The sequence below is a fragment of the Haemaphysalis longicornis genome, unplaced genomic scaffold (genome assembly GCF_048455015.1).
Source record: "Haemaphysalis longicornis isolate Haplotype H1 unplaced genomic scaffold, Haemaphysalis longicornis Haplotype H1 scaffold_3, whole genome shotgun sequence".
NCBI classification, from domain to species: domain Eukaryota; kingdom Metazoa; phylum Arthropoda; class Arachnida; order Ixodida; family Ixodidae; genus Haemaphysalis; species Haemaphysalis longicornis.
The window spans coordinates 992,069-1,017,758 of NW_027526335.1; the positions used below are offsets into that span (position 1 = coordinate 992,069).

General features: G+C 53.0%; 1 protein-coding gene across 3 annotated transcripts in view; it reads right to left on the reverse strand.

Moving 5' to 3' along the window:
- The window catches only part of LOC144173832 (sushi, von Willebrand factor type A, EGF and pentraxin domain-containing protein 1-like), a 214,332-nt gene that overhangs the window by 146,114 nt on the left and 42,528 nt on the right, over positions 1–25,690 (reverse strand). For all 3 annotated transcript variants that reach the window (XM_077702093.1, XM_077702092.1, XM_077702091.1), the window contains exons 5-8: positions 4,502–4,732; positions 2,080–2,259; positions 378–471; positions 57–178 (exon numbers count right to left, since the gene is read on the reverse strand). In XM_077702093.1, the coding sequence (XP_077558219.1) occupies positions 57–178; positions 378–471; positions 2,080–2,259; positions 4,502–4,732 (627 nt within the window). The remainder of the gene's footprint in view (positions 1–56; positions 179–377; positions 472–2,079; positions 2,260–4,501; positions 4,733–25,690) is intronic.

A 25,690-nucleotide genomic window follows, 5' to 3' on the forward strand; every position in this document is an offset into this window, starting at 1 on the left:
AAGCGTTGAGCAATGTACTCCCGTCGAAGTTTTACGAACTTATTTTTCCTGCGCACCTTTGCATGTTATAGCCTGTCGGGCGTTCAGCCATGTTCCGTCAGCTTGACATTTCCGCAAGCCGTCAACGCTTGTTTGTGTTGTTTTGTCGACAAGCTTCCAGCCCGCTTTGCATTCGTACCTGTTCGGGAAATAAGCAGTTCTCTGGTTTGAAAAGGCCTTGAAAGCGCAAATCGGATGCTCAGCAGAGCTGCGCTGGTCACCAACACATACAGAATAGACACAACACCTTATATTTGCTTAAATAATGTCAAACAGTGCCTTATGTTTGTAATTGAATAAGGTTATCTAAAAATTAGTAAAAACTTTGCCTCGCTTACAGACATAGTTTCCCGTAAGTTGCTGTTCGATTTTTGCAGTGGCTTGGGCTGACATGGAGCTTGGTATTCGCTTTGAGGGGAGGACACGTGGCAACTGCAAAAGAAATGTATTAAATGTATATTGTTAACGCCATATTGCGACAGAAGTTTCCCCGAATAATATCATAACGAGCTTCAACCAAGTAAAAAGCTGCTGGGTACGTTGAAGCGAGTGAGTCAATTGTCTCGTATTTGCGGACTGCATACAAAGCAAGCATGCTGTAAAACTAAATTTTAATCAAGGCTTGCTCGCATAAAATTGATATAATGATCGTACACATATAAGGCTTGTATTGATTGTTGGGATAGTTGGAAAAGCGTTATCAAAGGCATGTTGGATTGTTCAGGATGTTCAAAGAAAAGCAAGAAAGGAGCAAAAGTAACAAATGTGCAGGGCTTAGAGTAACTTTGAACTGACTGTTGTTTAGGCCGCCGCCAAATGCAAGCTCCATTGCTAAAATAAACCAAAACTGAAGAAGTGTACGCCCTAAGGCAAATTTGTGCACCCTACCCTTGTGAAGTGCAAAAGAATGAAATTATTCGTAAAGATGCTGCAGTTGTGGTAACGAACGCGGCAATCGGCTTTTGTTTATCAAAACAATTAATTTATAATTTTTATAACGTGTGTAGCTGAAGGAGCGCGTTTTCAGAAACATACCAGTCCCAGATTTTCTCTGCGTCCACGTTTCTTGAAGAGGAAGGGGGGCGGAGGGGGTTGAACACGCGTTCCATTGGGCAAGCAAGAAACCTAGCCTCGGACACAGGTGGCGGTGACTTGCGCGGGCAAATTTCCTCCTCTCTAGTGTCTGCGCGCGGGTCGCAGCGCAGCGCATCGCGGGGCCGAGTTTGTGATGCCCTTGGGCGTTTTCTTAACGCCCATTGCCAGAAATGAGCCGTTCGGGAACTTGAACTTTGGAGCACGTTAAGTATTACCAGTTGCTCCGAATTCAAATTCTTCATATTTTGGCGGCTTAACGCGCCGAAGCACCTAGGCTACGAGGCGCGTCGTAGTGCAGGGCCACGAACAGTGAGTAGTATTACTCTGGACTCAGACTATTTTAACTTCTGCTCACACCGATATGAATGCGCGTGTCACAATCGTGGGAAGCTGCAATCAACAGTTGAAGCCCCATCGGCGCCAGCCATCTCCTCGCGAGCACCGGGTATCCCGTCCACAACCGATTAATGTCTCAAAGCTGCGCCTACGGGGTCCTGGTAGAGTCTAACTTAATGCGTAAAAGTGTAATAGTTAGATGTGATGCAGAACAAGGCTCTTTTCACACTCTATATCGCATTAAATCATAAGAGAGAGAGAGAGAGAGAGAAAGAGAAAACTCTATTTGACGAAGCGTTAGCGCTGCTTGGTGGCGGAAGACCGCTGCAGTGCTTCGGCCACTAAGGCTTCCCGACCCGTGAGCGCCTTCCGGAGGTCCAGGCTAGAGAAACCCAGCGCTGCGCCCCGCTGGTCGAGGGAGCTGCTGAGAGGGAAGGGGTCAGATCTGCAGGCCCGCATATCACGATGTACTGTGGCCCGTTTTCCGCAGTGCTGGCGGGGTGTTGTGAGGGGTGAATGTGATGAAGTATGGTTAAACAGGGGAACGATTTCGCTTGAAGCTGACCTCTCCCACTGACGGGGAGAACAGCAGCAGGAAGGAGGGCTCACCTTCGCACTTGGGCATCACACCTCTCCACTGACCGTCGATGCCGCAGCTCAGGTGCGGGTCGCCCCTCATGTTGTAGCCCGTGTTGCAGCCGGCCTTACACGTGGTGTTGAACTCGAGGCTGCTGCTCGAACACGTGAGAGAACCGTTGCCTGGCGGCTGCAGTGCCGGGCAGCGAACCTCTGCGCAGCGTCAACCAGAGGCCATCATGCTGAAAGCCGGCAGTGTCGTTTCGTTTGTACGAAAGCCGTAGACACGCTTAAAGGCGTTTTCCTTTTTCGACTTTGCCTCATGCAGAGCACCGGATACTTTTCCTTTCACAGCAAGTAGAAATTCAACACCCTGCCCTGAGCTAGACCTTACAAAGTTTCACGCGCAAGGAGATAAAACTACATACCAGCATACATCTAAAAAAGCGCGCCAATCCACTCTGTGAATGTGGTTGGAAAGCAACGCTGTCAATGGCACCCGCCCTGATAGAACATCTTTATGTCCTCCTTGCCGAGAAGACGGGGAGTTGACGTAAGTGATTCTCGAGAGGACAAAAGCTTGGATAAATAAAAAGGTATAGAATTCCTTAAGACCTCGGTTCTTGGTGGCAACTCGCCTGATCAGGTGTATGATTTGATTGATACTGCGTTTAAGGCGCTGCAAGGATACGTCACTCTTGATGTTGGTCTGGAGATGAAGGCCCAGGATCTTGATGCTGGGGCTTGTAGTGATGGCCTGGCCATAAAGGAGTATTTGAATGTGTTCCTTGATGTGTCGTTTGGCGTGAGGGCTGACGGCAAGGAGCTGTGATTTTTTACGTGAACACTGGAGGTCACAGGCTTTAGCGCACTGGCGTACTAGAAGTGAGATGGTATGCGTTGGTGTGAGTTTCCTTTAATTTTGTAAATCCTAGCAGACGCGCAAGGTGCGCGCAGGGCCGCTAGACGTGCCGTGGGCGGTGCGCACGGCGGAGCGAGCAGTCGCGTGAGCCTATCACGCTATCACGTGATAGGCTCACGCTATCACGTATGACGATATCACGTGGAATTCAGCGAGAATACAGGGGTTAAACCCGTAGATGTGCTTGGTGAGCGCACCACCTGTCTTCCCCGTCTCCGCGTGGGCTCGTAGCTAAATCAGTAATACAACGTGCTCTCGCTTTGTTACTCTATGTTCCAGGTTTGATTCCTGGCGGTGCCAGTAAAATCTTTTATTTGTTCGCGAAATTTTCTGTTGACACAAACGGTCACGAAAGAACCCATGGGGGTAGAGGTAAAAAGCTTTGCTTTAAAACGCGTCAGCGCACTTTATGCATGCGGCGGCACGCAGGTATTCGACGCGCAATTGTGCTATGAGGAGGCACTTGCAGTAATAACGTCGGGTGTCTTGAGTCCAGCAACCTGCTGGGCTGTCCGTAGACACGTTTCGGAGTATTTCTAATGAACGTATGAATCTAAAGTGGCCAAGCACATGGTATGTGTTGATGCTGATATAAATTACAATGCGTATTTTGGATTATAGAATGGCATGTCATGCAAGTAAAGTAATAAAGCTAATGTCTTTTCGCAAGTTGTAGGGTGTAGTTGCCTTTGCCCAGCCAAGGAGCGATCCCTATCTCCGTTAACGCAACGCTCACATCTAGCGCAATTTTGTCTTTAGAGGGCATGACGGCAGCCATACAGAAGCTCTTGCCGCTTTGGTCGCTGAGTGTCACGTGACATTTGAAGTGAACCTGTTCCTTCACACGCCTTCCTTGTTCAGCGGGGAGAAATTCGTGCTCGTTGGTCTCATAAGGCACAGCTCCAATGCAGACTATACTTTGTCTGTTTAATGAGCAGCCGTTCTATGCTTCTTACTGGACCAGTTTCTTTACAAAAAATCTGGGAAGGCTGCTGGGAAAGTTGTTTCGGCTGAGAACTACGGCAGACAGCGGGGAAACCAAATTTTTAATACAACAGCGGTTAGTAAATGGCAAAAAAATGGGTATCTACCCGGCCACCCCTGCGTAAGTCGTCAGTAAAGTCAACTCTATACAGACAAGTGTAATGTTCGCATGCCTGGAACTGCAAAATGCGCCCGTGTACCCCCTTCCCAGATGACGTGCGTTGTGGTGCAGGGAACGGACACGAGGGCATAGCAGAGATGCCCGGGCTCGCATTTTCTAAAGTGTGAAGACGGGCTAGTTGGTTCATACTCAAGGCAAAAACAGTGCAAAGGAACGACACGTAAGACGAGCAAAAGACAAACACGGGACAAAAAGCACCCGTGTTTGTCTTTTTCTCGTGTTACGTGTCGTTTCTTTGCGCTGGTTTTTGCCTTCGCATTTTCTAACGTGGTAGCACACGTATCCCATAAATTCTTTACTGCCCTTTTTACGCTCAGCGTGGTTAATGCCGAAGTTCCACTCATTTGCCTGCGGGTCCACCCACTCACTCTCGCAGTAGAACTCCGGTCCGGACCAGGTCTTGTCGGCCTCGCAGGTGCGGGGCTCCTTGGACTTGCGGTTCCAGGGCGTGTGTCCGGCAGCCAGCTGGGCGCGGTCGCAGCGGTACGGGCAGTGTCCCACGTCGCAGAAGAAGTGGCACTTGCTTCCGAAGCGGTTTCCGCACGGACGGGGGAGGCTTCTTCCTCCAGGAGGGTCCGACAACGGAGCGCACTTGATGGCTGCACAAAGGACGCGTTCATACGCCGCTCGGCTCGCCAGAGTTTGAGTGAGACGGAGACGCGTTCCTTGCAAGACAGTCGGTGCATGTTGGGCTGGCTCAACAACAATGTTTGCTAACGCTGACTGAGTTACCTGAGGGTTACAAGTTTTAAGCATTGAAACTGGTCGGTTGGACACGTGACATCAGCTTTCCATTTAAACTAGGGGAGCCTGTGTTCTGTCTCAGCTCGCATAAGCATTGACAAAAGTGGACGAGTCTTCTAGGATACTCGGGGTTAACAAGTAGGAGTGGCACTGCAGCAGTTGTACAAATATCCCTTAATATTGAGGTAGCTTGTTCCTTATAAACGTCAACAGATACGCACACGGGATTTCAATAAAACGCGCAAACAAGAATACAAAATAAAGAGAGAAAGAACCATATTACATCGGACTAACGGTGGCAGTTGCTAATAACTACGGCATTTCTAAATCTATGCTTTTCAACTACACTGCCCTTGGGGATGTGACCAATCCCAAGAGTGGTCGAACCGTAAGAGAAAACCTAAAAGCGCGCACTGCGGGTGAGCGGGTAATTTCAATAAAAATCGCGTCTACAGCACCGCACATTTAATATTCCTCCCTCCAGGATAGCTCTTCTCTGAAACGCCCCACACATACTGTTGCCAATAACGCATCAGAAAGAACGCCGCTTACGTTTGGGAAAACAGTTTTTCTTCACCTTCTAGGCTTACTGTTCGAAAGCGCAGGAAAGAAACCCGCAGTCATCCCCGACAACTTCTGGCTTATTCATATGGAATGCATTGAAGAATAGGTGAGTAATTCGCGATTGCACACGATGGCCCCGGAAGCCTGTGTCGAACTGTGTCTCTGATGCTAACATTGCGCTGCGCAACTGTTTGAAGCTTGGGCCAGGAAACACATTTTCCTGCTTTTTGCTCTACCAATGCAAGAGTTTTCATTCAGCACTAAATTGCATGGAAGTATCAATGTTGATCGCAGCCCTTGCTTCGTACCCAATTTTGCTTGGCTCTTCGATGTTATGGCTGAATGCCAGCACGGACGATTAGGATTATTATTGTGGATGAGTGATCTGTGTAAGGTCACCTGTTTGAGAAACCTTCCGGAGCATGGACTAAATCAGGCTGCTGGTCAGTTAACGATGCAAGCAGAAAGCGGGTGGGCCGCGTCGATGAGGGTAGGCAGGACTTGCTCGCGTTTACCGGCATACATTTTACAGACGTGGACGAGGCATTTCATGATAGAACGTATTCTACTGAAATTCCATTTCCCATCGGTGCTTTTCCCTTTTTACGCATGCGCTATGTAGTAGACAGTCTCTCCTAGTATGATCAAAGAACCACAAATATTCCATTTTAATTCCGTAATCACTCTGTTTTTAAAGTCAAAGGTGTTTACTCCCTGGTCCATCCAATAATATGTATACGTGTGAAGCTGTTCAGCTCGACGCTTATAAAATGGCCGCGGTGGCACACATAGAGCGTGGAGTGGTGCTCATTTCAGCCTGAAAACTAATATTTCTTATTGAAGACGTCGTCTGTGGCACAAGCGATATGAAATACTCGTAAGTTCAGCTTTACCTGCAATGGACTTTGAAGCAGAACTCATGCGCACCCCCAAAGCTCAGAGGCGTAGGCGCGGACCCCTGGTGCGCTATTATTTTGTAGGTTCAGTGAACCGGAAGAGTGAGTGGCTCTAAATGAAGGTAAACCCTTATAGGAGGGGAAAAATGTGAAGCAAAAGCGGTTCCAAAAAAATGGCAGCATCTCCACACCTTGGATGATGGCGAGGGTGCGGAGTACGGGGACTCAAAACGATATCCAAGTTGCGCCCCGAGTGACATCCGATTTTGCCCCGACCGTCATTCGATTTGAGCCGTGAATTGCACCTTGATTATTCCCTAAATAAAACTGCAACTCACGGCTCAAATCGAATTTCGCTTGATTCTTGCTTGATGGTGGTGTGCGCACGGATGGACGCGGACGGACATTGGGAGGTCCTAAGGTACTCCGCACCGTTGCAGGCGAGGGAGTAAGCCGTTTGATTCTCGGATACAACTCAGGGTCGTAGTCCAATCATTCCACTTCCTGCCGCAGTCGTGAACGGTTGTGCAATCATGAGCTCCGGCGGAGCGGCGATAGCGGCCCTTGCTGGCCGCAGAAACAGGGTTGAAGGAAACGAAGATAAGGAGTACCACTTTATTCTGCCTACACTGCCCACAGGACGGAAATACGGTTTTTTTTACATGCTGACGTGAGAGGACGACCGTACCGCGTCAAGGACTTCAGACACGCTCTGGCTCAGCTTGAAACGCTCCCCGAGGTGGTGGCCCTGGGGGCTCATTAGATCAACCACGTTGGGGCCGTGACCTTCAGTGGCCCGGACGCAACGAGGAAGACGGTGGCAGCCACGGACCTACGAGTCAAGGGGCGTCGCCGACTTATTATTGACCCGCAGAACCAGGAAGTTAAAGTTAAGCTACACTGGCTGCTGCACGGCGTGGCAGACGAAAACATCAGGTCCGCGTTCGTGAACTACGGCCGCGTGACTGAAATCACGACAGAGCGATGGCGGTTCACCGGAGTGAACGAGAAGGCGTCGACTACGAAGACGGTGCTGCTAAAGCTCAAGACGGGGGTGAAACTCGGCGACCTGCCGCACCAGATTCGTGTGGCCGGTGAGCTGGCCCTAGTAGTCGCTCCAGGCAGACCAGTGCAGTGCCTTAGGTGCAACGGAGGAGGACACGTGCGCAGGGAGTGCAGGGTTGCTCACGGTGCAGATGCTTCGGTCACACGGAAGCCCATTGCGTCCTGTCGTACGTGAGCGTCGTAAGCGCAAAGAGTGCCGACGCGAGGAACGAGGACATCATGGACGTTGCCGAGGTAGAGGAAGCCGCCAAGGGGACCGGTGACCTTGACGCGTCAGCGACGAGGACTACTACGCCAAAAGACGCGGACACGGGCATCCCAACAAGAGCTCACGAAGAGCAGCGAGCTTCGGAGCGCATCTACGCAGAGGTGGAATTCCCATCGCTAGGAGACGGAAGCCAAAAAGCAGACACCAAAGAGAGCGGGACGCATAGCCAGGATACGGGAAACAAGGATGACGCCATGGAGGAGACCGCCAGCCCGGCCGCCAAATGAGTACACGCCGACGAGCCGTCCGAAAGGAGCCGGGGTCACCGGGGTAGAGAGTGGCGAGCCACCGGGGAAAGCGACGCCGGTGCGTCGTTCTATGCTGAGACTCACGGCTAGCCTTTCGGCGGGGCGGAGGACTTCTGAGTTGACTGCCAGCCAACAACGAGGCCGCCAAGGTTGTGTGGACGACAGCGGCGTCTAGCAAAAGGCAACGGCGTGAAGGGGAAGGATCATGCTACCGGGCTTTAGTTGCTGATTCCAAAATGTCTCCTCGGCCGTCCCTGAGCATAGCTACCTTAAATGTCCGGGGGTTGCCCAGTAAAAGAAAGCAGAGCCAGGTACACCGTCTGCGGACGGACCTGGACATAGACATCCTTGCAGTTCAGGAGACGAAGGTAAAATGGGAGGAGGAGACCGGGAGCATGGTGCTGGGGTTCATGTCGCGGTATTTTGTGCGTATTAGCCACGCGGTAGGCGTGTCGGCAGGCTGTGCTCTGTTTTTGAAGAAGTTACCCGGACTATAGTTCGAAACCTGTGGTCCTGCTTGTCAGGTAGGTTTGTAGTATGCGTTTACTTGTTGGGAGACACGGAGTGGTGAATCGTCAGCCCATATGCGCCAAATGAGGCAAAGCGTAGGAACAAATTTTTTGTAGACATCAGCTCGTATTTGCCAACTCCAGCTGTGCGGACATCGAAGTCGGCCCGTCGAGCTCCGCCGAGAGAAGATAGTGGTTGAAAAGTTGACCGGAGTTTCGGTGGGATTTGAACAATGATTTCGCCACTCGTGGACGCTGTACGCCGCTTCCTTGCTTCCCTTGCGTCTCCATTGGCTACGGCTCTTGTCACACTCCTGAATTTTGTCTAACCCATACAGTAACTCGCGCGCCCTCACCATTAAAGCTGCAGAAAATTCGAAATAATGCAACAATATTTCAGTGGAATGCTTGTGGACTCTAGCAGCGTCTCTCTGATTTCCGCCGTTTCGTGCAAAAGCATCATTTCCCGGTGATCGCCATCTCGGAGTCGCGATTATCCAAAGATATTCGTCTCTCGGGCTACACGGTCTTACGATCGCCAACTGGAGTGGCGTTAACGAAAATCCTCCTAGCTTCGCGCAACAACCTGGCCATCATAGAACATAGCATTCCACCCGATGCATCAAACGAATATGTGGCAGCTACAGTGCGAGGCGGTGGCTTGTCCTTCACTATTATTGCTGCCTAGTGTCGCACTGGACCTTCATCGACTTGAAGGCATTATTAATGCTACCCCAGCACCCCAAATTCTGACGGGTGATTTTAACGCCCACCACCCATCATGGGGAGGAAGAAAAGTGACAGCTAAAGGGCGGCGGCTTTTTGACTGTGATCAACGGTACGACCTGTTTGTACTCAACACTCGAGAACCAGCGTTTTTCCGTGAAACCGTGTCAAGCGCCCTTGACGTCACCATTGTGTCATAGCAGCTGCTATCTACAACGAGTTGGATATCTGACATTGAAACGCACGGCAGCGATCACGTCCCGGTTTACGTCACTGTAGATGGCTTACAGGGCAGTCGTTCTCAACGGGCACTGCGTTGCTCTGGCTGGACGTCTTTCCAATCCGCAGTAGAGAAAATGAACTGTTTGTCATGTAATGACGACTTAGTACAAACACTTTTATCGGCCAGGACTGCCTGCACTAAGTATTTGAGGTTACAGAAAAGGTATACTACCGCCGATGCAGAGTTTGAAAGACTTCGTGCAGTGCGTCGGAGAGCCGAAAGAAGAGCTCGCCGGGAGCTCAACGGAACAGCTCAACGGAAAGAAGAGCTCAACGGAAGATATCCGAGATGCTAGAAGAGCACAGAAGGCCATTCAGAGGCACATGAACAAGTTGGCCAAGCGCGAGTGGACGTCGTTTTGCTCTAAGTTGGACCCCAGGAAGCCACTCTCGGGAATATGGCGCCTGGTTCAAAGTCTCCGGGAACCACCGACACAACTTCACCTCTCCAACTCTGTTTCGCTAAGCACGAACATCAGTGACCTGAACGCTGCAAACGCCTTCTGCAGAAAAATTACCTCTTCGCCGACATCAAACATAAGACCCGCGTCGCCCACAAGTGCGCCTGCCCTAGCCATAACATCACCCATGGATGAACCGTTCTCTATGGCAGAACTCGTCGCTGCGCTGACCTCTGTCAAGAAAGCTACATCGCCTGGTCCGGACAATATCAGCTACACAGCCCTTTCCCATTTGGGCAAAAAGGGAAAGAAGTGCCTTTTATAGGCATCTTCAATCGTTCTTGGGAAACTGGCCGCCTAGAGCAAAAATGGAAGCACGGGTTTATTGTGGCTGTACTGAAGCCAGGCAAAAGGAAATGCGAGAGTCCTGCAAAGTATGCAAGCGCCGGTCCTGAGGGTGTGCATTGGAGTTCCGAAGACCACATTCACGGTAAGAACTATGGTGGAGTGTCGACGACTGGCACCACTTGCTCTTGACGCGCAGGAGGTCCTTCGTGCTCAACTGAGATTTGTAGCACGGCAGCAATTGGTCACCCATTAGCACTGAGATCAGCCACTGAAGTTCGAGACCTTCTGCCACTGCATTACCAGCACCCTTCTCCGTCGCTACAACCGCCTTGAATGTACCCTTGTCTGCAAATTACAACTGGAGTGCCCGGCATTACCCGAAAACAGGATATCGCCACCCCTGCCTTAAAGTGCTTCGCCTTGGAACTGATCTGCCAAAAATACAGGGCCCACACCCATCTATACACGGATGTATCTGTGGCAGCTAGCTCATCGTCTATAGGAATCTGGTTCCCGTCCTCCTGTATGCCTTCAGCGCAACGCTTAGCCACAGGACGACATCCATGGACACCGAACTTGCAGCTCTGCGTGCTGCTTTCGCCGACATTATCGAGCAACTAGCACGTCAGTGGGCAATCTTCACGGATTCTCGGGCGGCCCTTCAGTGCTTAAAATCGTACCCGAAAGAACAGCTTGTTTTCGACATTCATGCATTGCACTTACAATCTGCAGAGCTTCAGTGGATTCCTGCCCCCTGCGGTATAACTGGAAACGTCAAGGCGGACACTGCGGCATCGACAGCGCATGATCTGCACGGGCCAGTGATACCGATACCGTTCTCCAGAAAAGATGCTTCTGCCGTTGCGTCCAAGGCTGCCAGGAGATTTCAGCGATCTATGTGGGCTGTTGAGCCGCAAAATTACGCGCCGCTTCACTCCATACACCCGCACGGGACCTTTAGGATCCCTGACGGACTTTCCAAGCATGACGAAGCGGTTCTTCACAGCGTGCGGCTAAATGTCGCTTACGCAAGTTATTTTCGATTCAAGATGAAACAGGCCGCTTCCCCCTTCTGCACTCTTGGTGACGTGCGCGAGGACTCGAACCACGTGTTATGTGAGTGTACGCGGTATAGAGCAGTTAGAACGTCCCTTTTAGTGTCCTTGGGTCTTCCGCTTTCTAGAGGACTAACTCTAAGTGACGTTCTAGGCCATTGGTCGAACTCTAAACGAGCATCTCGAGAGACAAAAGCTCCATTGTCGTTCCTGCAAAGCACAAGACTTGATCAGACTCTTTAAACAGGACTCTCTTAATGAGCGCGTCATCTTCATCACAGTCATTATCATCATCTCTTCATCGATTTCATTCTTTCATACATCTGGTGTAGCAAGCTAGGCGCCTTGGCCAGGCTAACCTCACCAGTATCATTAAAGACTATTCTCTCTCTCTCACTATATACAGAACGGCGGCTGGGGGATTTTAATTGTGTCTTAGAAGCACGTGATAAGGTCAGTACAAGCCCGCATAGAGACGTCAGTATATCCACGTTGTCCCAACATATTGCCGTGAACCATGTATAAGTTTATTGTTTGTTTTTGCTGCCCGGCAATGCCCGGCTGTGTTATCTGCGTCCCAAGCGAAGCGCGTCCTCCATTGTTTATTTTTATGCCTCACCGGCTATAACATTCAGATAAGCAGACTGTCTCGCCCTAACGACACTACCCCATAATGATCTTCTTTGATCTACAATGTTCTGGATGTAAATCGACGGTTCCAGAAACACTCGCGCCAAGAGATAAAAGCCTGCAGAGCAGACGCCATGGCATTCGAATCGCCGACACCAGTTTACGCACGTCACTTTATTTATTGCTGTATCGCCGCCTTGTATTCTTTGAATTGTTAGGGGAGCACAAGTTCGCTCCAATAAACTTGTTTTTCTTGAAGACAACTGCGTCGCCTTTGGCAACGTGACATCTGGTAGGGGTGCGGGGTACATGCACCCTCAGCCCTCTTCAAGTCGTCAAGCAAGCCCAACTTGTCCCAGCCGCCGACAGCAAGTCCTAGAGCCGGAGTTTGGACTCCTGCCAGATAAATTGAATGCGGAAGACGTCACGGCCATTGCCATGAACAACGCATCCACGATGACCACGGGCCATCCTGTAGTTCTGCAGCAACCCCGGGAACCACCATCATTTCATGGATCACCCACGGAAGATCCTGAGGACTGGTTGGAGAAAGTGGACCGTGTTCGAATCTTTACTAGGTGGGACGACGGAGAAACGTTTTGGCATGTCTTCTTCTATTTGGAGGATGCAGCTCGAACTTTGTTCGAGAACCATGAAAGCTATCTGACTGACTGGACTCTCTTCAAGAGCGAGTTCCTTAAAACGTTCGGCACCGTCGTGCGAAAGGAACGAGCCGCACTTTTGCTAGAAACGCGCACGCAACACTCCATCGAAAGTGTAGTAATCTTTGTTGAGGAGATGAAGAGGTTGTTTCGACGTGAGGTTCCGGAGATGACAGAAGAAAATAAACTAATGTTTCTCATGGGAGGGGTAAAACAGGAGCTTGTTGCTTGCCTTGTCCGCAACCCTCCTAAGACGGTGACCGAATTCGCGTCTGAGGCGGCCGCTATAGAGAAGACGCTGGAAGTTCGAACGAGGCAGTACGATCGCCCGGTCAACGCGCTGGTCAAGCTCCGACACACTGCGCGAGACCATCCGAGCAGTGGTCAGGGAGGAGCTTCGGAAGCTTTTTCCGACGACGCCGCAACCTCAAGTGGCTTCCCTGACTGACGTCATCCGCGAAGAGGTTCAACACGCTTTGGGCACTTCTATGCCATCCGAGGCACCCCGCGGGCCACAGGCGATGACCTACTCCACGGATGTTCGTCGACCCCGCCCTGCTCCAGCCCGTCTACAAGAAGCTCCACCGTACCGCCGTCCACAGCCCAAAACCAGACGCCGAGAAAGACCGACGTTTGGTGAACCGCCAATAATCGTCTGCTGTGCTACCACTGCGGAGAGGCCGATCACATCTATCGTTGTTGCCCATACAAGAAACTCGGACTGCGTGGTTTCTCCGTCGACGCACCTCGCCCTCTCCCTGGGCAATGACCACGTGATATCGACGACGACCTTTCTCAAACCAGCCGTGGCACAGCCTGTTTAAACCGTTCGCCGTCGCCCTACCCATACCAATCACCGAGCAGCCGTAGCAGTGCTGACATCTCACGTGGAAGGTTCCCCAGCCCACGCTGGGGAAAACTAAAAGCAGCAACTTCGGGAGGCAAAGTTGCACAACGGCGGAAAAATGAAAACCCTCTAACGACGCAGCGACTCACTGAAGACAGTGATTCACGACATGCCCTCATCCCGACGACCCTACCTAACCCTGACGAGACTCCCGAACACGACGGCAGCCTCACGGCGCGACGCGTACCCGACATGACCAAATCTGCCGCTGAGAAGACAACGACAACGACGACGCACAGTGAGCGACCGTCAACACGCACAAGCCGAGATGCGACGCCCCGACGCACCCGGAACTCGAGGAAGGCGGCATCTGACGTCAAGGTGTCCATCGACGGCTTTGATGTAGTCGCCCTCATAGACACGGGAGCCGACTACTCAGTAATGAGCGGACCATTTGTATCTAAGCTGAGGAAAGTTATGACCAGATGTGACGATCCGCACATTCGCACAGCAGGAGACCACCTCGTGACGCCAAGTGGAACGTGCACATCGCGCGTCACCATAGACGGCACAACGTACCCTGCGGCGTTTGTCATTTTGCCTAATTTCTCCCGCGACGTCATCCTTGGAATTGACTTTTTGACGGACAACGTGCAATAATTGATCTATAGGCCAAGTCCATAACTTTTTCCTCCGATCTCTTCATGACGCCGGAACCGAACCCCGAACACCGTGCTGCTGTAAGGATCGCCGATGATCATGTCACCCTGCCACCCAGCGCAAGCTTGATGATCACGGTTTACTGTGAAGATGCGGTTTTGACGTCGACGCTATCGTAGAGAGTGATCAAAGGTTGCTTCTCGACCGCGGTGTCTCCGTCGCAAGAGGCATTGTGCGCTTTAAGCAACGCCAATCCCAAGTTTTGGTCACTAATTTCAGCGAGGAATCAGCATTTAAACAGGGGCGCTGCAATTGCGTTCCTCGAAGAAACGCAAGAAACAAGTGACGTGATCGCGGTCGCCGACTTTGAACGCTCATCCAAAGATACCTTCAAGCTTCCGAATCCCTTCGACATGAATCCGGCGTTACCGCAAGAAGAACGGAAGAAATTCTTGGATTTGCTGCGTCGCTACAGCGAGTGTTTTTCGTCGAACTCAAAATTACGTCAGACACCTCTGGCGAAGCACCGCATAATAACCGAAGAAGGAGCCCAACCTACCCGACAGTCACCGTACCGCGTCTCTTCACACGAACGGGAAGCCATCCGGACTCAAGTCGACGACATGCTCAGCGACGACATTATACAGCCATCGAAAAGCCCCTGGGCTGCGCCCGTCGTACTCGTAAAGAAAAAAGACGGCACATTAAGGTTTTGTGTTGACTACCGGCGACTGAACAAAATCACGCAAACGGACGTGTACCCCCTCCCCCGAATCGACGATGCCCTTGACCACCTCTGCCATGCCAAGTACTTCTCAACGATGGATCTGAACACCGGCTACTGGCAAATTGAAGTGGACGAGAGAGACCGAGAGAACACTGCATTTATAACACCGGATGGTCTATACGAGTTCAAGGTGATGCCGTTTGGGCTGTGCACGGCGCCAGCAACGTTTCAAAGAGTCATGGACACTGTGCTCGCTGGCCTGAAATGGCACACTTGCCTCGTATACCTCGACGATGTTGTGGTATTCGCCCGGAATTTTGACGAACACCTTGCAAGGTTGGAGTCTGTACTTGAGGCCATTCGTACGTCGGGATTAACGCTGAAGCCTGAAAAGTGCCGCTTCGCTTACGAGGAACTCAAGTTTTTGGGACACGTCGTCAACGCCGCAGGAGTCCTCCCTGACCCGGCGAAAACATCCGACAATGCGAACTTCCCCAGACCGAAAGACAAAAAGGCCGTGCAAAGATTTCTCGGACTGTGCGCATACTACCGGCGCTTCGTCGCAAACTTCGCACGCATTGCAGAGCCACTCACGTACCTGACAAAAGATAGCACCCCTTTCGCCTTGGAAAACGCCCAAGAAAAGCATTCTGCGAGCTGCAACAACGCCTGAAAATCCCTCCTGTGCTCGCTCATTTCGACAAAAACGCCGAAACGGAAATGCACACCGACGCCAGTGATATAGGCTTGGGAGCCGTTCTCGTCCAAAAGCAAAGCGATTGTGAAAAAGTAATCGCCTTTGCCAGCCGTGGTCTGTCGAAGGAGGAGAAAAATTACTCAGCCTCTGAAAAAGAGTGCCTCGCCATTATATGGGCCATTTCAAAATTTCGCTCGCACGTGTATGGTAGACCATTCAAGGTTGTGACAGACCACCATGTGCTGTGTTGGCTCGCCAATTTGAAGGACCCCTCTGGCTGTCTTGGGCGGTGGAGCTAGCGCCTGCATGAGTTCGACGTTACAATAGTCTACAAATCCGGCAGGAAACACTCCGACGCCGACTCCTGTCCCTTGCCCCCGTCGACCCACCACCACAAGACTTCGATGAGGACAGCGCGTTCTTCGGAGTCGTGACTGAGAGCGACCTAGCCACCCAGCAGCGTGCCGACCCCGACTTGCGCGTCATGATAGACTACCTCGAAGGACGCAATGTCTCCGCGCCTACGGCGTTCAAGCGGAACTTACCAGCATTCAGTCTCAAAAACTCCGTTCTCGTGAAGAATTTCAGCCCCAGAACGAGAAAGAATTATCTACTTCTCGTCCCAGCAGACCTCCGTGACGAAATTTTGGAAGCGTGCCAGGACGACCCGTCTTCCGGACATATAGGCACAGCTCGCACTATAGCAAAAATCAAGGCGAAGTATTTCCGGCCCCGCCTTACATCCGACGTCACCCACTACGTTCGGAGTTGTCGTGACTTCCAGCGATAAAAAACGCCGCCGACAAGACCCGCCGGACTTCTGCAACCGATCGCCGTCCCGTCGAGGCCCTTTCAACAGATTGGAATGGACCTTCTAGGCCCGTTCCCTACATCACGATCACAGAACAAGTGGATTGTTGTAGCGACAGTATACTTGACGCGCTACGCAGAGACCGCCGCTCTTCCGCGGAGGACTGCACAAGAAGTCGCCAAGTTCTTCATAAACCATGTTGCGCTGCGACATGGAGCCCCTGAAGTCCTTATCACGGACCGCGGAACGGCCTTCACTACGGAGCTTATGCAAGGAATCTTACGCTACAGCAACACGGATCACCGAAGAACGACGGCGTACCACCCCCAAACGAACGGACTAACAGAATGTATGAACAAGACGATCGCGGATATGCTGTCAATGTACGTCGACGTTGAACGTAAAACTTGGGACGAAGTGCTGCCGTATGTCTCGTTTGCGTACAACACGGCTATCCAGGAAACTACGCAGATGACGCCGTTCGAGCTTTTCTACGCGAGTCTGCCGGCTAGGATGCTCGACGCCATGCTTCCTCGTGTAGAAGACGACGACCTCAACCCCGACGTCCAAGGATAGCTTCCGCGTGCGGAGTCCCGCCAGCTCGCTCGATCTCGTACAACGGATCAACAGCTGGTGGAGGCCGGGCGCTACAACCTCCGACGCCGAGACGTCGAGTACCACCCGGAGGATCGTGTTTGGGTTTGGACTCCAATTTGACGACGCGGACTAAGTGAGAAGCTTCTGCGACGGTATTTCGGACCCTACCAGATTCTACGACGTGTCGGCCAACTTCCCTACGAGGTGATCCGCGATGGTGATTCCGGATCACGAAGACGCACGCGGCCCGTAGTCGTCCTCGTGGTTCGCTTGAAACCTTACTATGCAAGATGACGGACTTTTTTTGTTGTTGTTTAGACTGTCTTTTATTTTAGCATTTGGTCGATGCACTCTTAGATGGGGGTAATGCCGCGAACCATGTACAAGTTTGTTGTTTCTTTTTGCTGCCCGGCCATGCCCGGCTGTGTTATCTGCGTCCCAAGCGAAGCGCGTCTTCCATTCTTTATTTTTATGCCGCACGGGCTATCACATTAAGATAAGCAGACTGTCTTGCCCTAACGTCACTAGCGCAGAATGGTCTTCTTTGATCTACAATGTTCTGGGTGTAAATCGACGGTTCCAGAAACACTCGCACGAAGAGATAAAAGCCTGCAGAGCAGACGCCCTGGCATTCGAATCGCCGACACCAGTTTACGCACGTCACTTTGTTTATTGCTGTATCGCCGCCTTGTATTCTTTGAATTGTTAGGGGAGCACAAGTTCGCTCCAATAAACTTGTTTTTCTTGAAGACAACTGCGTAGTGGACGCGGGAGAGTGCATGGAGGGAGGAAGGCAAGTAACGTACAAGCATTTTCAAGGTACGAGCCACGCCAGATTGTTCCGAATATACGTCCCTTTTGGTCTTATTGACAAATTCGAAGACGGTATTGTAAAGCCTGTATCCTTTACCGACCATTGCCTCGTAGTGTGCACACTATAGGGTTTGAAAAGCAAAAGAACTAGGGTTTGAAAAGCAAAAAATCCTCCGTCGCATGCCCCCGCGCGAGGGACACGAGTAGAGAGAGAGAGAGAGAGAGAGAGAGAGAGAGAAAGACTTTATTTATGGCCAGCAGGGAGTGGGAGGTCGGGATGCGCAGAGCCTCCACATCCCACCCACGTTCACGACGTCTTCGGGACTCGGCCCCGCCGGCGTCGGCGTGAGCGGTGCGCGAAAGGTACTCGGGAGTTCGTCCCTTTCCCCGCCGTCTGCGACTCGCTCCGCTTCTGCCTGGCAAGAGCAGCCTCGAGCTGCTGGACGGCTAGAGTTTGTGCGGCCAGGTCCGTCGAATATACGGCACTCGTTATGGTGTCCGGCAGCCGCCCGTAGAGGTCGGCAGCGTCCACGGGGTGCACTGCACAGTCCCACATGATGTGGGCCAGAGTTGCGCGATGTTGCCCGCACACACTACACACGTCACTGACGTACACGTCCGGGCACACGTGACGCGCGAGCGCCGGCGTGATCACTGACTGTGTTTGTAGTTGGCGTAGTAGCACTGCCTGCTGTCGTGTTAGTTCCGGGTGGGGCGCCGGAGCGGTGCGCCGGCCGAGCCGGTACCACTCCAGCACCTCCCCGTACGTGAGGACCCGGAGGGACACGAGTAAATGCAGAACATTGGGGTCGTTTACGTGGCGTAGGGTTGTTGTTGGTGGTGGTGGTACTGCCGTACGGGCCGTACTACCCCGTTGCCCGCGTCAACCGCCGGATGCTCATGAACGGCAGTCGAGGCGAGATCAGCCGCTCTTCCACCGCGTTGAGCTCGGGCAGGTGCGCAGGACGCGGAGGGTACCTGTAGCCGTAGGCGACGCACATCGAAGGGACGACGCCGCGGACCAACGAGTCCTTGCACGACGCGCACACCGCGAACGCCCGGAACCGTTCCAGCGAAGCGGCGTCCGCGTCGTCGATGTCGCTCACCACGGGGATGACGCGCGCCAACGCGACGGTGCCGTCCAGGCAGCCGCCGCCGGCGTTGTTGCCGGTGCCGTTGTCGCCACCGCCGTTGACGACCAAGCCGTCGAAGCCACCGTTATCGTTGACGCCGTCGTTGACGCTGGCGTTATCGGCTTATCAACTGCGACCGCCGACGAACGCAAGAGAAGATAGCGCGGGAGTTGACTGGAGTGGAGCCCGCGCCAACCCGCTTTATAGGGGGTGTTTGTATTGCGGTAACGTTTAGTGTTTGGGGGGTTGGTGCTACCACGTGTACACCACGCAGCATCACGCCGCTAGCATGCCGCTGAGTCGCCAACGCACGCCGCTGACGACGTAGTTTGAATGAGTCAAGGATATAAGGCGCGTTCGTAGCCTTTGATTCTGTGTCGTTTTGTGGCGCAGTGGGTAGAGCACCATGTACCTTGCGTTCCGCCCGCAGGGTCGTGGGATCGAAACCAGGCGCCGGTAACTGTTATTTCTTTTTCTTTTTATAGTGTAAAGGGAGGCTGGCTGCTGCGGACGCCGACGCACGGGTGACATCGTGAGTTATACAAATGCTCTGCATTTAAAAAAACTCCCACCTCCCCTCGCGGGAACCCCTGTGTAGATGCGACGCATAAGCGGAGCGGCGATGGGACCGTCGTTTATAGCGCGCATAACGTTGAGGGGACTGCGTAAGCCGGTTTCAGTCGATGACGACGTCGGCGTACTTGTAAAGCGGCGTGGACTCTAGGTGTTTGAGCCAAGCGTGGATGTTGCTTCGCCGGAGAACGGCACACCGGTTATATGCGCAGCGCGCCCGAAGGAGAGGAAACCGCGGAAGAGAGAGCACTGCACATGCGCCGGCCCCAGCGCGTCTGCCGCGGCTATGACGCAACGTGCCGCGGCTATTACGCAACACAATCCACTTTAATTCAATCCAATCCAAGTCCAATTTATTCCAATCCAATCCAATCCAATTCAATAGAACCTAATTCAATGCCCCTCGCGAGAGAGTGTTCGCTATCGGAGAGGAGAAGGGGTGAGCGGCGGAGAGCGCAGCTGGCGCGGCGAGGAGAATGGGGGAGGGGCGGACAACGCCGACGACGACGCCGGAGGGACAAGGCGAGTGAATCAGATGCTCTGCATCTAAAAAAAAGGGCAGGGGGCACATGAAATTCTCCTGCCCTTATCCACCAAAAGGAAACCCTGAGGAGGCCACAACGTCGCAGACCTTTCGATGCAGCCTTTGCAAATCGAACGACCACGACATCACTTCCCGAAAGTGCCCTACAAAGCTGGAGGCCAACAAGAAAATCTGGAGCGCCGCTTGAAACGAAGTGAAAGGCATGCCGAAGCCCCAATGCTCGAAAAGGTGCCGATTTACAACCGATACGCTGCTTTGACACCCTTAGAGGAAGACTTCCCCGCAGCAGAACCTGAACCGTCAACAATGATGACGTAGAGTTCGGCAGTCAAGATGTCACGTGCCAGCCGTCGACGTTCGCCACCTACCAGTTCCTGATTTAGATGAAGACTCCGAAATTGAAAACCGGCTGGATACACTGGGAAAAAAATTCAGCGGCTCAAAGAACGTCGTGCAATACTTCAGCGCCGGTGGGCGAGTACCCGCCTTACGGACACCCGAACCACGAACGTCTCTGTTCCTCCAGGTAATCAAGGGTGTACATCGAACACCATGTCTCCACGTGAATTGTTGTGTTTTGTCGTGCAACAACTCCAGACTCTCACCTCGGTTTTAATGGCTAACCTTCGCCAATGATGGTACGTGTGAATTAGGGCTCATCTGAGAGTATACTGCAGTGAAACTGCAGGGCATAACTGGAAAGGTCGGAGAACTTCGCCAACGCCTTCTGTGCGGGAAGCTACGTGCAAGGGCGCTACTACTCCAGGAAACTAATGGTCTCCTTTCCCTTTCTGCATTTGTGGCGTATTCGTCTCCATCCATCCTGGACCGCCGGAGTCTTAGGCCTAAAGTTCCCCCAGGAAAGGTAGCCGTCTACGCCCGCTTCAGCTATCCTCAGACCCGCATCGACCTGGCGCGATGGTGCACACTATGGCAAGAGGTCGTCGCTGTACTCGTTCGCCTCCCTCACACGGACGTAATCATAGTGTCGCACTATGCTCGCCCCTACAGTGGCCGTGCAGCCAGACTGAGCCTTGGCTGGGTCTCACATCTACGTAAACGGCATCCCGGCTGCCCAATCTTGGTCGCGGTGGATTTCAATGGGCCCCAGAGATTCCCGCTAGGGGGCCGCAAGATGCACAAGCCCCCCGAATCGGCTCCGAGTTTCGCCCGCCCTTACGCTGGGCAATCTCTATCCACGCCATCGAGAGGGGTGCCACGGTAACCGGCAAGTTACGCGGATCACCTGGACACCGTCATCCCGGTCATCGAACCACCAGAAGGTTAGTTCGGAGTGCCCGAAGCCCACACCACGTCGTCGGCTTCGCTAGGCCTGATCAGGCTTAGCCCCCTCGCTCGCCTCATCGTCGCCGCCGCAGCTGCGCTCGTGCACCGGCCGCTCTGGCGAGTGAACGGCCACCGCGTAATACCCAGGCATGAAGAACACCGTGGAAGGGGAAGAAATGGACCCCTCCGAATTCGAACGACCAGGCTGGGCCACCATCAGGCACCGGCAGCATGTCCTACGCGCGGCTGCTCAGGCAACGGCCCAGCAAATAAGTCCGCCCGAACTCGACTCCAAGAAGCAATCCCACTGCAAGCGACCGGTTCAGCGGACACCGCCGGTGACGCCACTCCCGGCAACTGATATAAAGATTGTTCTACGTCCCCGAGGCGGCCTGGTGCTAGCGTCGCTAGCCCAGGCTATTATCGCCGACGCAATGCAGGTTCAAGCTCACGTTGTGCCGAACCGTGAGGACCAAGTTCGAGTGCAGCAAACCGCTATCTACCTCGTCATTAGCCCCCCATCGGAGGAACGTGCCCCCAAGTACGCAAGTATGACCTCCTTGACGGTCCGCGGGAAGCAATATGAGGTCTCTGCTCACGTAGCAGCTCCGGCTAACAGCGTAGTCGGGGTCATATTTAATATCCTAGAAGACGAACCACCTGATAAAGTGTTCGACAGCATATATCGCTACAATCCGGACCTCCACATTCTTGACGCCAAGCGACTGAACTCGTCAAACATGGCCCAGATCCTGTTTGATGGTCAAAAAGTCCCTTTTTGGGTTCGGTATCGGTCTTGGCTCTACCGATGCAAGCCGTTTCGCCGCAAGACAGAAGCGTGCTACGCCTGCTGGTCCACGGGACACCGACAAGAGAGAGAGAGAGAGAAAACTTTATTCTTTAAACAGCCCTAGTCCGGGACGTCGTGCCACAGTCTCTTCATTAGGAGACGGCTGGTCTGTAGAACTCCCAGAGGTCCGCACTAACACGAAGGAGTGGGCTGCCAGAAGTTCTTGCGTCGATTTGACATCTACGCCAGGACCCGGGTTCAACCAGTCCTCCAGGAAGCGATGCGGGAACGCAGGTGTGGTGGTAGGTCTGGCAGATGGCACTCCCAGTAAAGGTGTCGTACTGATGGGTAGGAAAGGCAGTTCGGTGTAGAGCAAGTGGGACGCGAGAGGATGTCATGAATGTAGTGGATACGGGATTGAGTGATAAGAGATGAGGTCTGTGCTTTCCGGACCACAGATGCGGCTTCACGGGAGAGGGCGAGGTGGGGGACCGGGAAACACTGCCTGCTTGCGCGTAGCGCGCAGAGATGCTGTCGGCGTGCCTGATGTTCTGAAATCTTTGAGTGCCAGGGTGGTACACATGGGGCCACAACATGGGCGGACCCGGGGAGAGTACTCGGGTGAGCTCGTGTGCTCGAGCATTGCCGTCCAAGTTGGCGTGGCCGGGGACCCATACCAGCGTTATCTTGTGGGGAGGACGGGCGCGAAGGGCGCAGTTGAGGATGTCAGAGGTATGAGGGTGTGTGGTGTATCGGGAAATATTTCGTAGCGCCTCCTGTGAGTCACTAAACACGAAAATTGGGGTGGCAGGGGGCTCGACTTCCACAGCGTATTCGACGGCGGCGGCTATGGAGAATTCTACGAGGGTTGTACAAGTTGGGGCGCTGTTTATGTGGACAATGGTGTCTACAGATCGGGTAGGGCTATGGAGGGCGATAGCACCATCTCTAGAAGTGGAGTCAAAACTGGCGTCCGTGAAGTAGATTGCCGCACCATGCTGTTTAAGCCAGTTAATGCGCCTGTTCAATGCTTTTGTGCGTTGTTGCCTGCGGACCAAGTTGTGAGCAGGGGGCATGTGACGAGCAATACGTTCAATTACCAGGTTTGGGAAAAAAGACCAGGGAGGAGGTTCGGGGGGAATTGGGGGAAGACTGTCTGTTGGGTAGTTTAAGAGGGTGAGAATCTTTTAAGCGTTCAAGCTGGGCCTGTAGGTGAGATGCGATCCGTTCCTCGAGGGTATTATGAATGCCTAGGGCTAAGACGCCTTGAGTGGGGGCATAATGAGGTATCTCCAGTGCCAAACGGTACAGGGCACGGAGGGCTCCTTCAAGACGGTTTGTCTGGGCGAGTGAGAGGCGGAGGTAGGGCACAGTGTACAGGACGCTAGATGTCGCGTAAGAGTCCACAATGCAGAAGGTGCAGGCTCTTTGAGGCCTTGTGTGCGGTTAGAAACGCTTTTGAGAAGATGAGAGACCTGAGAGATCTGGGAGTGGAGTATTTGTAGTTGAGGAACAGCAGATCCATTGCGTGTGAGGGTGAGGCCCAAAATTTTTAGTGAATCCACTTATGGTATGGAGGCTGCGCCAGCCTATAGCTGTAATAAAGAGCGACCCGGGTCAGGGCCTCGTCGGTTAGACACCACTAAAAGGCCAGATTTAGATTCTGATATGTTTAGCCCGATGGAAGATGCATGGTCGAGAATGGTGTCGCAGGCCAATTGTAAGGTTTCCTCGATATGTGCCGCACTACCGGAGTTCACCCAAAGGGTAATGTCATCCGCGTAGATGGAATGGTTGAGGCCGCGGATCCTGGCTAGCCGCGGGGGCAGTGATGACAGGGCAAGGTTAAAAAGAGTGGGGGAGAGTATAGAGCCCTGAGGGGTCCCTGATGTGAGATAAAAAGGGGTAGCCTGTGAACCGGGAATCGAGTAAGCGGCAGTGCGGTTCGAGAGGAAATTTCGAATGTAATTGTACATGCAGCGGCCGCACCCCGTTGATGCCAATGTGTCGAGGATGGGGGCATGAGCAACGCGATCGAAAGCTTTTAAATGCAGAGCATTTCAGTAACTCACGATGTCACCCGCGTTGACGTCCGTAGTCCGCACCGCACCCCTCCCTACTACATAAAAAAATACTATCCGGCGCCCGGTTTCGATCCCTCGACCATGCGGGCGGAACGCAATGTACATGGTGCTCTACCCACTGCGCCACAAAGCCGACACAGAATGGGACTCTACGAACGCGCCTTATATCGTTGACTCATTCAAATTACTGCTGACGAGCGCTCTCTCGTCAGCAGTTGCCACAAGCGCAACAACATTAACGTAACGCAAACTACTTAACGTCGTGCGCCCCCGGAAATGCTCTGCATTTTTTCGTGCCCCTCGCGAGGGGGATGTTTCACTGCGTCTTCTCTCGGTCGCGGGACCCGTGGCGCCGTCTGGCGGAGGCGCGGCACAACTCGTAGCACTTTCTTTGAAAAAGCGCCTCGAAAGCGCGGCAAATATGAAATAGGGATGACGCGCTTTTTCTTCCCTGCCCCCTCCCTTCACGCCCCCTCTCCTTCCCTCTCAGCACGAGAACTATCTGTACTTTCCCTCTCTATTTCTAAGTCTAGGGCTAGAATAGCCCGCAGTTGGGCTGAGCTCGAAATTTCGTACACATCATCTTTTAGGCGGAGTAGGGTGTCTTGGGTGGAGAGGTGGGCTCGGAAGCCAGTCTGGGTGGCAGGCAAGGGAGCGTGATGTGTGAGATGCCACTCAAGACGAGTGAGAGCCATACGCTCGCGCAGCTTCCCGACACACGAGGTAAGCGAAATGGGCCGTAAGTTGGTGGGCGTATGGGGCTTACAGGGTTTATGAAGGAGAACAATTTTTGAATGTTTCCAAGTTTCTGGAATTCGGGCAGTTTCCCATATGCTATTGAAAAGGCGGAGAAGATTTTGAATACCCTCATCTGGGAAGTTTCGGAGGAGCTTATATTGCATACCATCCTCACCCGGTGCGGTATCTCGTCGTAGACAGTCGAGAGCGTTGAGTAGTTCGGTCAACGTAAAGGGAGTATCCAGAGGAGATGGTGAAATTGTGTGAATTGGGAGTGCGGGAGGTGGGTTATCTGAACTGGCAGGGAAGACAAGATGTGTGCCCCAATGCTCAAGTCACTCCCCGCTGCCCCCGCTGTGGCACCGCTAACCCCGCCGAACCATATGACTGCTCCCCACGATGTATCGTCTGTGAAGGCCCCCACATCACCGGATCGGCTGACTGCCCACGTCGATATCAGCCACGACGGCGGGCACATACATACGCCCAAATCGTCACAACGGGTGATCCAGCCTTATCGACCCATGGACAAAGTGTTAGACAAGAGTTCCCACCACTGCTGAAAACCGCACCCTCCGGCCGCCAATGTCTCCTGAAGGGATCTCCCATCAAGCCAACAGCCGGCCAACCACAAGGACTTCATGCCAAGCATAAGCACGCGCCTCCAGGTGGACAACAAGCCACCCCGGACCACCAGGTGAGCTGCCCGGTAGCGCCTGCCCACTGCTCGTCAATCAATCCCCCACCACCTCCCCTTAGCCCCTGACTGGATATCCTTCGGGAACTCAATGCTATACGGGCTGAAATATCCCTCCTCCGCCAAGAGAATGCGGCTCTGCGACAGGAAAACCAAGCTCT